The sequence below is a fragment of the Diceros bicornis genome, chromosome 22 (assembly GCF_020826845.1).
Source record: "Diceros bicornis minor isolate mBicDic1 chromosome 22, mDicBic1.mat.cur, whole genome shotgun sequence".
NCBI classification, from domain to species: Eukaryota; Metazoa; Chordata; class Mammalia; order Perissodactyla; family Rhinocerotidae; genus Diceros; species Diceros bicornis.
In genome coordinates this window covers 19,191,009-19,206,226 of record NC_080761.1, presented here as the reverse complement: position 1 = coordinate 19,206,226, position 15,218 = coordinate 19,191,009, and the positions used below count along the sequence as shown (strand labels likewise).

At 39.8% G+C, this 15,218-nt stretch overlaps 1 protein-coding gene across 1 annotated transcript in view; it reads left to right on the top strand.

Annotated features, from left to right (window-relative positions):
* Positions 1-15,218, top strand: part of RORB (RAR related orphan receptor B) — a 180,159-nt gene that overhangs the window by 157,615 nt on the left and 7,326 nt on the right. The window contains exons 5-9 of the mRNA XM_058565647.1: positions 43-164; positions 1,380-1,512; positions 4,651-4,758; positions 6,310-6,420; positions 10,411-10,523. Of these exons, the coding sequence (XP_058421630.1) occupies positions 43-164; positions 1,380-1,512; positions 4,651-4,758; positions 6,310-6,420; positions 10,411-10,523 (587 nt within the window). The remainder of the gene's footprint in view (positions 1-42; positions 165-1,379; positions 1,513-4,650; positions 4,759-6,309; positions 6,421-10,410; positions 10,524-15,218) is intronic.

The window sequence follows — 15,218 nt, the reverse complement described above, 5'->3', positions numbered from 1 at the left end:
GATTTTATTCATAAACTCTTGACTTGATATTCTTTCTCATAGATCGAATTGCACAGAACATCATTAAATCCCATTTGGAGACATGTCAGTACACCATGGAGGAGCTACACCAGCTGGCATGGCAGACCCATACCTATGAAGAAATTAAAGCGTATCAAAGCAAGGTACTCTGGGAAACTGCAGGAAAGTTTTTTGTGATTTCTCTGTTTCTGGCTTTCTCAACCTTAGCACTATTGACATTTTGGGCTAGACAGTTCTTTGCTGTAGGGACTGTCCTGTGCATTGTAGGGTGTTTAGCAGCATCCCTGGTCTCCACCCACCAGATGCCAGTAGCACTCCCCTCACACATAGTTGTGACAATCAAAGTGTCTCCAGATATTGCCAGATGTTCCCTGGGAGACAAAACACCTCCAATTGAAAATCACTGCCCTATTTGAGTGACCAGAGTGACTGTGCCTACCTCAGATGATTTAAGACATCTCATGGTGGCTTTTTGGGCCAGGCAAGGAGCAGAAGCAATTGAGAAATCACAGCAGTAATAATAGTCGCAAACTTACACTGCAAAGACATGCAATAAAGCCAAATATTTTTTCTTGCCCTACATGTTAAAACAAGGACCAAAAGGAAAAAGGACAACTCATCTCGTATAATTACTGTTATTATTATTATTTTGATTATTGTGTCCATTAGAGAAGTTTTTGAGAGAAAGAATTTGTTGTTGTTCTTCTGTATTCACATTATTTTACGTTGAGAATGAGATCTTCAATTACAAGATCTACCAGTAAATGGAATTTTGATAAAATATATAAATGTGTCTGTATCTAAATATATGATTACGATACACTGATTTCGCCACTGGAGCAATTAAATATTACCACTTTTATACAAATAAGGAGACAAAAGCATAGGTGTTGTTATGGTCAACAAAAACCAGAATTAACACACTTGGATTTATGTTTCCCATTCCAAAGAAAATAACCCAAGGGTCAAAATCCATTTCTGGGATTCTATACTACTTAAGAGAGTGATTTGATTTGATACTTTTTCCCTTGAAATTCTTTTTATACCAAAAAACAATCTCTGTAAGTTCTGGAAAAAGGAGGAAAAAGAGTAAAGAAACTATAAATAACTATCTTTACATACTATCGTCGTGTTTCCATTATTTGAGCCTTAGTACTTTGATAATTGTGGTGTATCAAGGTTCAAAAGGTCAAAACAATATCTTAGAAAATATTGTCTGCCTCTTTTAAAAGAATTGGGTAAATTCCCACCTTGGGCCGCAGGTGACAGGTAAGCAGCAGTAGGGCAACCCTGAGTATTTCACCGACCCTCCAAGTTGTTCTTTGCTCCATGTACATTCTGTGTTTTCTTTCTTGAAGTCCAGGGAAGCACTATGGCAGCAGTGTGCCATCCAGATCACTCACGCCATCCAATATGTCGTAGAGTTTGCAAAGCGGATAACAGGCTTCATGGAGCTCTGTCAAAATGATCAAATTCTACTTCTGAAGTCAGGTAAACAAGGAGAAGATTCATGGGGGGCCTATTTTAGACCAGGACGTGGTCAACCGTTAGCTCAGCGTTGGTTCTAGAAAATCCTCCTTCCCATACGTATCTCACTTTTACCACCCACATTGTCAGGCAAGTCCCAAAGGAACTCTCAGTAATAAAAATGCCCTGATACTCATTCAGTTCCCCTTTGAAGTCAAATACAATTTTGCTTATTGAAAGTGGAGCTATTAATTGCAGAGGTTGAGATACCCAGCTTGACAAGCAGACCAAGTAATTAGCGTGTCTCGGTGGCTGAATTGCTGAGCTGGCTCTAAAACGTGCTACTTGCCTTCTGTTGGAGGAGAAAAAATCCAGGCTAGCTGAGCTCTGCCTCTGTGGTCATTTCCAATCATTTTACTGAGGATAGCCTGCAGCCAGAATATACCAGGAGAAGCTCTCCTGTGCTCTCATCTTTCCCTCCCCCTTCTCTCACACATTCTCTCAGACACTCACACATTCTCTTAGGAAGTAGATCAAGAAACTCTGCACGTGATTGACTTTGCAGATGCTATTACCCAAACAGAGAAAAAATTATTTGTCTATCTTGGCCCCATTTGAAAATAGAAAATAAGAACCACCATGGTGTTCATGTTAACACTCATGGTTCTGGGCCATAGTAATATTAATAACATACTTTTATATCTATAATAACATACATATATATGTTTATGTTTACCTATGACATCTCATTTAATCTTGTGAGATGGTATTATTTCCATTTTATAGAAGAAGAGGTGAAGATTCAGAGAAGGGAAGGGCTATGTTCCATATAACAAAGCCAGTATATGGCAGAGCTGGCACTTGATCTTGGGCCACATGCAATTCTAGTTGTTCTGAGTCACTGCTGCTTCTTTACCAAATGATACAGGTTGATGCAAATCTTGATTCAAACATTAACTTGATGTGCCAGTTTTCTATTGCTGGGTTAAAACACCTCCAAAACTTAGTTCAAACAACAATAATCACGCATTTTGCTCCCAAAGCTACAATTTGAGCTACAGGGCTCAGCAGGGATCGCTTGTCTCTGCCTCGTGTGGTGCTCACGGAGACAACTTGACTAGGAGCAGGAGGATCCGCTTTCAAATTGGCTCGCTCACATGGCTGGCAATTTATGCTGGTCGACAGCCTACGTACAGCCAAGGCTGTGGGCTGGGGGCCCCAGTACCTATTCATGTGAGCCTTTCCACAGACTGCTTGGGCTTTCTACGCACAGTTGCTAGGTTTCCAAGCCAGCATTCCAAAAGAACAAGCGGAAGTGCAGAGCATTTTTCTGACTTAGCTTCAGAAGTTACATAGTGTTACTTCCACCACACTCTACTAGTTGAGGCATCAGTGAAGGCCCACGTGGGCTCAAGGGTAGGAGACATGGATTCTCCTTCTTGATGGGAGAGTGGTAAGGTTCTAGAAAAGTGTGTGGTATGGAAGATATTTTTGTGACTCTCTTTGAAAAATAAAATCTGCCACACTTGATATGTAACCTTGAGCTAACCTCTCTAGACGGCAGTGTCCTCGTTTGTAAAATAAAGAGATGGACTACAAATAATGAATTCCAAACTTGGAATTGCGTCAGCAGTATCGGAGGAGCTTACTGACTGTTCTGAGTCATAGGCGTCATCCAAGGCCTGTGGAATCAGAATCTCCAAAAGGCGAACCCAGTTCATGTATTTCTAAGTCTCAGGTGTAACCAGTCCATGGACTGACGTTTAGGAACCACTGGACCATATAATCTTCAACATCTCTGCCTACCGTGAAAATGTTGACTCTAGTATAAAAGGCAGGGTACTTAACCTCTTCATGCCTCCTGTATGAGGCATAAAAAAGGGCTCATCCATAAAAAAGGGCTAATGAAACTCATCTGAAATGGTATTGCAAGAAGCAAATAAAACAATGACTATAAGGGGCCAAGGAAAGTGCTTTCCACATTGTAGATACTCAATAAATGGTACCTATTACTGCTTTTGTCAGAAAAGCACTGCTTCAATTAATATTTGCAAGTCACCTCCTAGGTGTAAGACCCTATGTAAGGTGACATATGAGGGAAAGCAAAGAGAAATCAGCAGAACAAAGGAGATAAAACACAGTCATAAATATAAAGTGGCAGCATAAGAAAGGTACCCTGGGTATAGACAAATCACCCAAATTATGCCCTCATCCAAATTTGTGGCTTCTGGCTTTGGCTGTCACTTTCCAACTCTATGGGGCAAACACTATTTCTCCAAAATAGAGAGAAACTGTGCAGCTATAGTTCCTCAGGATGTCAATAAGTGTTTAGAAGGAAAAACAAAGGTAGTAAACTAATTCATTCAATAAATATTTATTAAGCACCGACTATGTGCCAGGGCCTTTTCTAGGTCCTGGAGGTGTGAGAGTGAATAAAATAACCACAATTGGCTATGGCTGCAGACAGGGTTCCTGCCCTCATTGGGCTAACAGTGAGCTCAGAGAAATGCTAGGTCCATCAAAGCTGAACAAGCTCCTTCACATCAGGACTTCTCCGAGCCTTTGATCTGTAAATATTGATTATAACTCTCTGGAATGAGATAATATTTAACATTTTGCCAAAACTTATTTGACCAAGAAACCCTCGTTTCAAAGAACATCAGATATAAATGGTGCCTCCAAGAAACACGCTGAGGGAGTCTCTATTTAAAGTCATCATATGCTGAAATATACATGGACTATATGAAACACTGAGGCAGAGATCAAGTGTTCCCAATAGCAGAACTTCTACAGAAGTTACCAGACTGGACTTGCCTGCCACAAAGCTCCTTTCTGGGCCACTTATCATCACTTGTGAATTCAAGAGTTGAAACTGTCTTTAATATTAGCCACAGAAATAGAAAGGAATTTATGCTTTAAAAAAATGTTATTGCTGCCTTCCATTTTAGCCACCTTTAAAGTATATTTTATCTTTACTAGAGCTTTATTTCTAAAATAGTTATTTTTCACCTGGGAAGGAATCTTGAAGGATTTCTGTATGTGTGTGTCTATATGTGTCTGTGTGTGTGTTTTAAAGTTTCTGAAAGTCTCTTGGCCTATATGCAGTAATAACCTCTTTATTATTGAATATATTATACATATTTTTTTATTTTTTACTCGTAGGTTGCTTGGAAGTGGTTTTAGTGAGAATGTGCCGTGCCTTCAACCCATTAAACAACACTGTTCTGTTTGAAGGAAAATATGGAGGAATACAGATGTTCAAGGCCTTAGGTAAGTTTACCTTTGATGATGACACAATTTTATTAGCTACCATCAATTTCTCCACTCAGATTGAAATTGGTAAATGAAATGCCTTGATTCTTTAATGTGAACTAGTATCTCATTATTCGATAAGGGTTGGACTAGGTGAGCCTCCAATGTTTCATCTAAATCTTTGGATCCTACGATTCTGCATCCAAATATGAAAGGAAGGAGAGAACCATGAGACTGACCATGCCTCATTCGGAAATCAATGGAGATTGATTCTAAAAGAGCTGAGATGTGTTATAGGTCATTCTTTGTAGGACCAGCTTTTCTGTTACCTTCTAGCTTACTGCTTCGCAAAGTATATTATGTAGACCACTAGTTGTCCATAGCAGTGACGTCTTAAGTTTTTTATGTAAATTCATAATCATTAGTTAAGACACCTAATTAAAAGAGGAGCTCCTTTGCTTGTTTCTCACTCAGAGCAGTGACTTTCTCCCTGTTAATACATGAAGTTCTGGGAGCACAGATAGAGTGGGTGCTGACCTGCCAATGATCCCCAGACCGTTCTTGTGGAAGGGCACGGACATTGTCGGTCTCTGTTTGGAAGTGCTGTGTATCATTCACATCCAGTCATCAGTGCACAGTGTGGATAAGAACATTAGCGAAGATGGGCTGATGCCAGGAAAGGTTTTAACAATTGCTAGTGCCATTTGTTCCATTTCCTGCCCACGGACATCAAAGGAGGCCACTGCCCTTTAACCTCTTGTACCGTTAGTTGATACAGAAGCCAACAGCAAGACTGATGGGGCTGGCAATGTTTCCCCTCTGCACTTGATACACATCCATGGCATCTCCAAGGCTAGATTTTCAAGAAAGGAGGAAAAGCCTTGGCAAGCAACGTGGGTATATTTCCAACCTCATAAAATAAACATTTACCAAGTATCAGCGTAGGGATGAAATGTTACTTTGCCAAAATTCACAATGGCTAAGCAACTGACTGCGAGTCATTCACTAGAAGGGAAAAATATATGAATGCTAGCTCCTCGATCCAATTTCCAGAGAAGTTACCATATTGAAAGTTTCCTTATCTCCATTCTATAAGAAGTTTTTAACATCTCAGTTTGAGGCCCCTAGACACCCTACATTGCCAGGTTCAAGTGCCCCTAAGACCAACAGCCCTCAGCCTCTTATACATAATGTTTTAGGTTTTCTAGGAATACTATCTCTATGCTACAGGATCCCCAATCACTTATTTAAAATTTTTTAGTTGGAACTAATTTCAAACTTATAAGATTAGATTTGAGTTATATATTCCCAGCGGGATATTACAATGGGCACACACCATTTCCATCTGCCCCTCATTGGTAATGTTATCTTTCATTACCTAGTCAAGATGTTGCCCAATTTTCTCGTTCTATAATTACTACTAAATCACTTTTTATGGATAGGAACTTGGAAATATTTTTTCTATGTGCCTAGTATGCAAGTCCTTGAATAACTTCTTGATTATGGGACCTTTCTTCCTCTTGCCCCATTCTGTTCAAGTATTTTCATTTAATTTGCCTTCCTTTATAGGTTCTGATGACCTAGTGAATGAAGCATTTGACTTTGCAAAGAATTTGTGTTCCTTGCAGCTGACTGAGGAGGAGATTGCTTTGTTCTCATCTGCTGTGCTGATCTCTCCAGGTAGGGAGGCCTGAGGTCTTTGCCTTTTTTATTTTTTTAACCTGTTTCGCTATCTTTAACATGGATTACACCTACCTAAGCCAACGTGCTCAAGAGAAACTTTAAAACTGTATTTTCTTTTGCATGCTTTTGACAATTTTGGACAATTCAAAGGAAAGTAGCCTCCAGTTAATTAAAATGACCAATTTTGTCCCCCAAATCAAGAGTAGAGCATGTGGTAAGGGTCACATCAGATTCAGATAAGCCAAATTATTCCTTAACAGATAAATGAAAACAGATAGTGAGCTGAGCTATAAGTAAGTTCTATTTTGATTTTAAGAACAAAGGACATAGAAAAAAAAAAATGTCCAGTAAGGTAGTAGTAGAAATATAGTAGTAGAAATATACCTGAATGAAAGATCTAGCATAGGGACTGAAATAAGAAAAACATACACTTTCTCCTCTTTAAATACCTCTTTCATTAGCTTTTCCACCCAAATTAATGTTGGTGTTTTACTTTAGGCAAACTCTGGTGCCTCTTGTTTTTAGCAATATTGGGAGCTTTAAAAGGAATGAGGGGGCCGGCCTGGTGGCGTAGTGGTTGGGTTCGCACACTCTGCTTCGGTGGCCTGGGGTTCACAGGTTTGTATCCCAGGCGAGGACCTATGCACCACCTATCAAGCCATGCTGTGGAGGTGTCCCACGTATACAGTAGAGGAAGATGGGCACAGATGTTAGCCCAGGACAATCTTCCTTAGTAAAAAGAGGAGGATTGGCAACGGGTGTTAGCTCAGAGCTAATCTGCCTCACAGAAACAAAAAGGAGTGAGAACAGCAAAGGGAAAAATGGCTCCTACTAAAGGGTGGACAGGGAAGGATCTCTGATGTAGTGGTAGACGTTCTAGGACGGGGTCTGTCACCATTTATCTGTGTGACCTTTAACACTTGACCCCTCAGAGCCTTAGTTTCCTCATCCATAAAGTAAGAGCATTAGACTTCATAATAATAAAGACCTCATCTAGCTCTAAAATGCAATAAAATAGCAAAAAGCGCTCAAAGAAGGTAAGATGTGATATTTGTAAATCAAATAGAACTGTAGCAATTGAAATTCTTTTTAAAAGTATATGCAAGCTTAAAAATGTATAGAATCCTAATAAATACATGGCTCCTTCTTCAGCCAGAATGAGAATTCAGAGTCACTCACTCAGCTGTCTGTCTGGTTAGATTTGGGGTCAAGACGTAGCAGTGTCGTTGACAGTTCCCTATTGAAAGAAAGACGCATTCCCAATAATTTTTATGATCGAAAGACTCATTCCTTCTATAACCCATTTATCTCTAGAGGTTATATCTCTTCTTATACCCTAACATATTTTTCAATGAGGATGGAAGAAATTAATGTTATCTGTGACAGTACACGTTGACATGTCATTCTAGCTATATCTACCAATAATACCAACCTCTACACTTTTTATCAATTAGGCTTTATTTATTTATTTATTTATTTATTTTTTATAATTTTATTTATTTTTCCCCCCAAAGCCCCAGTAGATAGTTGTATGTCATAGCTGCACTTCCTTCTAGTTGCTGTATGTGGGACGCGGCCTCAGCATGGCGGGAGAAGCAGTGCGTCGGTGCGCGCCCGGGATCCGAACCCGTGCCACCAGCAGCGGAGCGCGCGCACTTAACCGCTAAGCCACAGGGCCGGCCCTAGGCTTTATTTATTTATGTTTAAATTTCATGAAGATTTTTTTATTTGCTTCCGTTTTTTTGTTTAACTACTTTATCAAAAATGGAAATTAGTTATCACTTGACATGTTATTACTAACAGTTTCTTTAGTGGCTCTGTCTAAAATCAAGCTGTTCTTCTAGGCTTTTTTTTTTCTTTTAACTCTAGAGAGTTTCCCAGGCCTGGAAGTGCCAAGATAAGTGGAAGAAGTGACAAGAAATATTTATTTCTGGTAGCAACCACATGCCAGATAATTTTCCTCCTACCATTTTCTCATTGCGTTTCATTGTTCTCATTGAGTATAGTTCAGTGGAAGACTAATTCTAAGCCTGTGGGTCTATGAGGAGGGAGGTGACTTCACTCTGGTTCCTGCTTACTCACAAGAAGCATTGCAAAATTCACTGTCTTCTTTAGGTATGTTTGTGTCAAGTCAGTAAATTCCTAGCAGCAAATATTTAAAAGGTAAACCTAAACAAGCTATGAAGATAACTGCCCCAGAAGGAAGGCAAGCCTGTTCCTTATGAGTTAGAAATCAGCTGAATTATGAGCGTTTTTCTGAAGGAACATCCTATAGTTATCAAATTCTGCTGAGTTTGGAAGCATGACATTTGGCTTACTCTACCTAGTGGGGAGTCTTCCAGCCCTGGTGGCAAACCCACACTCAGAGGCTTCAGCAACTCCAAATACCTTGTGTGCCAACCTGACCTAGTGCCATATTCAAAAAGAGAGGAAGAGAGATTTCCAGACTATGTAGGCTCCATCTTATGCCAGACCCCCACCCTTCCCCTAGGTTGTTGCCATAATAGCCACTGTCTATTTAGCTCCAGATGGTTTAGGGAAGGGAGAGGGAGGGAAACTTAATTTATTCTGATTGACAATTGTCACTGAAGGCTTTTGTGCTCACTTACGTAAGGTTTTGCTTAACTGTTGGCTAGACTTGTCCTTGCCTTGTCTAGGATTACAGACTCCAGTTTCTCACCTGACCTGAACTGTGTTCAGAAGGATCATGTCCAAGTTCTTTTCCATGAGTATTTGTTCCGCATTTGGAGACTCTAGGTGTCTCTTCATTGAAGCTCCAACCCAAGCCATTGATGCTGGGCTGAATTTTGCCACCATGGTGTATAAAGCTTCTAAGAGGAAAGGAAGGAAGGAGGGAGGGAAAGAGGGAATGAAGAGAGCAAGGGAAGAAAGAAAAAAGAAAAGAAAGGAGGGATTATCCTATCCACCATTTAAAAATTCAATATAGAGGGGCCAGCCTAGTGGCATAGTGGTTAAGTTTGCACAATCCGCTTTGGCGGCCCAGGGTTCACAGGTTCGGATCCCAGGCACGGACCTACCAACTACTTATCAAGCCATGCCATGGCAGGCGTCCCACATATAACGTAAAGGAAGTAGAGGAAGATGGGCATGGATGTTAGCCCAGGGCCAATCTTCCTCAGGAAAAAGAGGAGGATTGGCAACAGGTGTTAGCTCAGGGCTAATCTTCCTCACCAGAAAAAAAAAATTTCAGTGTAGAGTAAGAGGACTCAAGATTAAATTTTTGAAATTGATTCATGTTTATGCTACATAAATTGCAACATGGCTTATAAAGGGGAAGAAGGATCCTGAATACCAAAAATATTCCAGTACAAGAGATTTTTTTCACTGCTATAATTCATTTTCTTCACAAATCACTAACTTCTACTTTGAAAGAAAATCTCAGCGTATATCCAGAAAAAGAGTAAGAGATATAAATTGTCACAGACAAGAAGAAACACGAAGGAGTTAATTTGAACCATTGTGTCCTTACCGCCATCTTCATTTCCTTTGTCGATGTATTGTGCATTACTGTCATCATGGCATTGCTTATGCAATATTTATGTTTTATATAAATAATTACATCTTCAAAAGCAATTTAGAACTACTTTGAAATGGGTCTGAAACTCAGCAGTTATATCTTGTAAGTGAAAGAAAACAAAACTTTTGTTCCCTTGGGGGCGGCCTGGTGGCATAGTGGTTAAGTTCGTGTTTTCTGCTTCACTGGCCTGGGGTTCACAGGCTCGAATCCCAGGCACAGACTTACAAGTTGCTCATCAAACCATGCTCTGGTGGCATCCCATATTCAATATGGAGGAAGATGGGCACAGATGTTAGCTCAGGGCTAATCTTCCTCAGCAAAAAAGAGGAAGATTGACAAGGGATGTTAGCTCAGGGCCGATCTCCCTCACCAAAAATTAATTAATTAATTAATTAAAAAAAAAAAACTTATGTTCCCTCGCCTTCTTACCCATTCTTTTCCTTTGTCAGACCGAGCCTGGCTGATAGAACCAAGGAAGGTCCAGAAGCTTCAGGAAAAAATTTATTTTGCACTTCAACATGTGATTCAGAAGAATCACCTGGATGATGAGACCTTGGCAAAGGTAGGTCCTCAGATCACAGACCCACTATCCCCAAAAGAGAGCGCAGTGAGCAAAGAGGGCTAGTTGTGTGAAACCAAGGACATTTCTCAGCAGCAACAATTTCTGAAAGTTATCAAAGGCTGCATACATTTTGAGGTGCCGATTTTAAAAAGGGAGACTAGTAAATTATAGTAGACTTAAAGGAGAATGACCTTCTTAGGGAAAGATGATATTGACAGATCTGAACCCCAGGTATAGGAGGACAAATCAAAGGAACTGAGGGTGTTTCATCTGAAGAACAAAAGCGTGAAGCATAGAAATAAGGAAACGAGCCTTTAAAATTCATATATGAAGAAAGAAGAGACTTTGTGCCCCTTTAGGAGTCAGGTCCGGGTGAAAGTTAAGAGTAGGTAGATGTTTATTCAAAATAGGAAAGAACTATAAAATGATAAGAATTGCTAAACAGAGGGGTAGACCACTGTATGAAGTAGTGAGCTCCCTGTCGTTTGTCATATTCTAGTAGATACTGCTTGGTTTCCTCTCAGGTGTATTGTAAATGACAGTCCTACCCAGGGTAAAAGATTAGACTGATTACTTCTAAATTTCCCTTCAGCTCTACTCATCTCTTGATGCAAGATTTGTCCTCGGGTTCTTTCAAAATGGTGAAATATCCCAGGGGCAAAATGCATGCAAGATGCCATCAATTTCTTGATTCAGCTTAATTAAAAATAGAGATCTTTAAGAAGAGTACTGAGAAAAGATGTTTCCCAAAGTAAAATGCTCATGAAAGAAAGAAGTAATTTTCTAATGATTGATATTCAGCATTATTTTCGATGTTAAAGTATCTTTGATTTCTTAAGAACTGGAATTTTTTAGAGGGCCAGAATTATTTTAGATTTTAAAGTATCTTTGATTTCTTAAGAATTGAACATTTTTAGAGGGTAAGAAAGTAGGAAATGGAGCATATTCTTGCTTAAAGGTGATAGGAATCCTACTCTTTACATTTTTATTATTAAAATCCTCCCACTCTGCTCTCGAAGTTCTTTATTTTTAAAAAAGAGGGAAGACTCTATTGGAGATGCTATCAGATTTTACTTTGCACATACAGAGTACTGCTATAGAAAACCTCCATGAATTAAGTATGCTGCTTCATTATGGTAACATTTTGTTCAAATTAACATATCACTAGGAAAAACATTTCCACACTGTAGAGTGAGAGTTCTCTTTGGTGTAACTTTTCACTTATTATGTGAGCAAGGACAAATCACCTGCTCTCTGCACCTGTTTTCTCCCAGTTGAGAGCAAAACTTCTGCATGCGTTCAGATAACACTGGGCAGAAAAGACCATAATGTCAATATATGCGTCTGTCTCTGTAATTGCTCTGTAGCATATATGCATAAATACATCTGGTTAATTAATGGGGGGGGGGAGCACCTGCATTTGGGATCTCCCAAAGACTTTGGTCCCCATATTTACTACTCTAAAATTAAGATCTTGATAAAATCCAGAGCTAGACAAAAGTTATTGCTATTCTGCTTGGGAGTATTGTCTGCTTATCAGAAAACCCTGGTCTCATCATCTGTAAAATGAGGATTATAATTTCTTGCTCCTGTACAGATATGTTTTAAGGTTCAAATGAGATATACACTGCATAAATTCTAACACTGTGAAATTGTGATTATTACTTCCCTACGAGAGTAAAATTCTCATGCTTAAACCATTTTCTACTTCCTGGTGTCCTGGTGCTGGTGAGCTGAGGTATTTGAGGTAGAAAGGAAACAGAGAAATTGAAGAATGAAAGCTATTTAAGGGCAATGAAAAAAGTTAAACCAATGACTATAGGTCAGCTTAACTCTCCATTCTCCATCTTTAGTGGGAAAAGTATACAATTCGGTTCTTTTTTTCTTTTTTTTTTAGGGTTTTTTTTTTTTTGGTGAGATATAATTGACATATAACATTAGTTTCAGGTGAACAAAGTAGTGATTCAATATTTGTATATATTGTGAAATGATCACCACAATTAGTCTAGTTAACATCCATTCAGTTCTTTTCTTATAGAGGGAGAATGTTGCAAAGCTGGGGACCAGAGAAAGCATTAGAAGAGGATTATTTCTTATATAAAATTCTCGGGAGCCAGATGACAAAGCATTGCTTCCACAGGTCGTGTGTGGATATTGGGTTTCATGTGGACCCTTCCTTGTGACAGTCAACGTTTTCATAGGATGTTATTTGAACTAACGTGGAGGGACCATGAAATAGAGTGGGAACTGGACTCTCGTTTATCCCAGCTCTGATTGTGTGGCTTCGGATAAGTCGCTCCATTTGTCTAAGTCTCAGATTCATCAACTGTCAAATGCTGGGGTGCGGATGGCTAATCTCTCGAATTCCTGACTGCCTTAACACTTTAAGGACAGTGGCATCATCAGTGTATAGGGACACCCTCTCATCAAACCCACGTCGTCCAGAAGGAATAAATATTTTATTTAAATACAAGAAAAACTGCTCTACTCCACCAGATTCTTCTCATCTTTCCAGAAATGCTCCTTCTGCCTTCATAGTCATGGAGCTCTTCTGCCTCCACAATGCCTCTAAATTTGTTATTTATAGACATCTCCCTGGGGAATCTGGCAAATATTATGAAACCTCTCTCTAGAAAAATGTGTACATACCCAACTGTTGTATTCGAGTCCCGGGACTCAGGTGAAATCTCCAGCAGGTGGGGTGGATCTCCCTTCTGTGTAATGGGCAAAGACTATTTATACTGCCCACTAGTTTGACGCTGAACAGCTGTAGCAGACATCAGGTGAGAGGTGCACGGCTCAGACTCAGTCATTGAATGTTGTCCTGAGTGCACAGTCTCCAACACACTTTCTACATGCCCACTTCCTGAGACTGAAGTTCAAGTAACAGTGCCATATACTCTTGTCCAAACTTGAACCTAAGCAAGGTTTGAAAATTCAGGAATTCTGTGTCCATTAACTAGAAGGTTTCAATTCCTATCAATTAATCTGTGTATTTGTTTGTTTATTTACTTATTGGTTGGGGGGATCCTATTAAAGAATCTAGCTTCCTCTCCTCATCAGCATAATGATGATATGTGGCATATTTATAATAAACTGTCGGAACCACTTCCCAGCTGAATGACCCTGGACGACTGACTTAACCTCTCTGTGCCTCAGTTTCCTCATCTGTAATATGTGACTAAAGATAATATCAACGTCATGTGGTTATTCTGAGGACTGAGATCAAATATAAGCAAGCTGCACAGTCCATAATAGGTAGTATGTAAGTACTGTTGTTGTAGTTGCTGTAGACAGAAGAAATTTTATGTCAGCAGAGAAATTTTTATCCAAGAAACAGTATATTTGAACTAATCACTGATGGATGAAAACTATTTCAAAAAATGGAAGTTGGGTGGTTGGGGAGGTGGAGTATAGCATTCCAAGTGTTGGGGGCAATAATATAGAGGTAAGAAAGTGTAAGTCTATGAATAATAGTTAGATTTGGCTGGATCCTAGATTTGAGAAGCCAGGAAATGAGATAACACTGGTCACTTTCACTAAAGCTCGTGGAAAAAAAATATGTACATATATATACACACATATATGCATATATATGTATATTTTATATATATATATAGTGTACATATATATTTTTAAGCCCCATATGACTAGGGGAGGCAGCCCATCTGTTCTCTGGGCTTCACTTTTCTTGTCTGGGAAATGAGTAGGTTGGACTGGATGGTCATTAAGGTCCCTTTGAGGAATATTCTTTGACTCTAAAAGAGAAAAACAAAGGTCCCTTGTCACATCTTCTTTTGTCCTCCAATGCTCAGTCCAGTGTGATAGTTTTAAGGATTCTTTACATGTTCTACCATTCCAATAAGTGAAGAAACAGACAGATTTTGACAAGTCTTGCAGATTTAAATTAGTACTCTGTGCACTATGGTAATTTAGTTTAGGATGGTATTCCAGCCCCAAAGCTGCTGAGCACAGTGTTTATAAAGCCTGCATTCCCGTCAGGCTTTCAAGAGGGTCTCCGTCACCTTTGCTTTGGGTGCTGCGATGACTCACTTTGAGACATTTCCTTCCGGGATGAGGACCGCTATGGAGATTGGGAAGCTGTGGTGCTCTTTCTCCGCTCAGTTGAGAAGAGCATAACCACTGCAGGGGAGGAGAAGGGGTGGGAGGCAGAGCAGTGAATATTTGAACTGCAGAGACTGTTGACTATTCTGTTTTCTGGCCTGTGGACTTCCATTATTACAGGTCACTAAATCTGCTGTTCTTGTTGCCCTGACCAGAGGGGCAGAGGGTGAAGAAGAAAAGAGGGCCAATCCAGCTAGGCCAGGTTGAGGCCGTGTCCTCATAGCCAAGGGAAAACTTGGATCTGCATGTCTTGCCCACATCCTGCTCTCAGGTGCACGTTCCCAGCCCTTTCCTAAATGAGCCTTTGGGTCACGGCCATTGCTGGAGACTCACCTGATGTAGTCTTCTTCAGTCCAGCCCCTCCTGTTGTGCCCAGGTAATTAAAGTCTTGGAATATTGTTAGGTAGCATATTTATTTTTCCCAGCACTCCTGCAAATATATGCAACACTCCTGGATGTATGTACTTGCCCAAAGCTGTACTGAGAAATTTAAAAGTAGCAAACCCCGTAACAACACATATGAGAAGGCATGGAGAACTCCCGTGTAACTCAGACCACAAAGCATATACA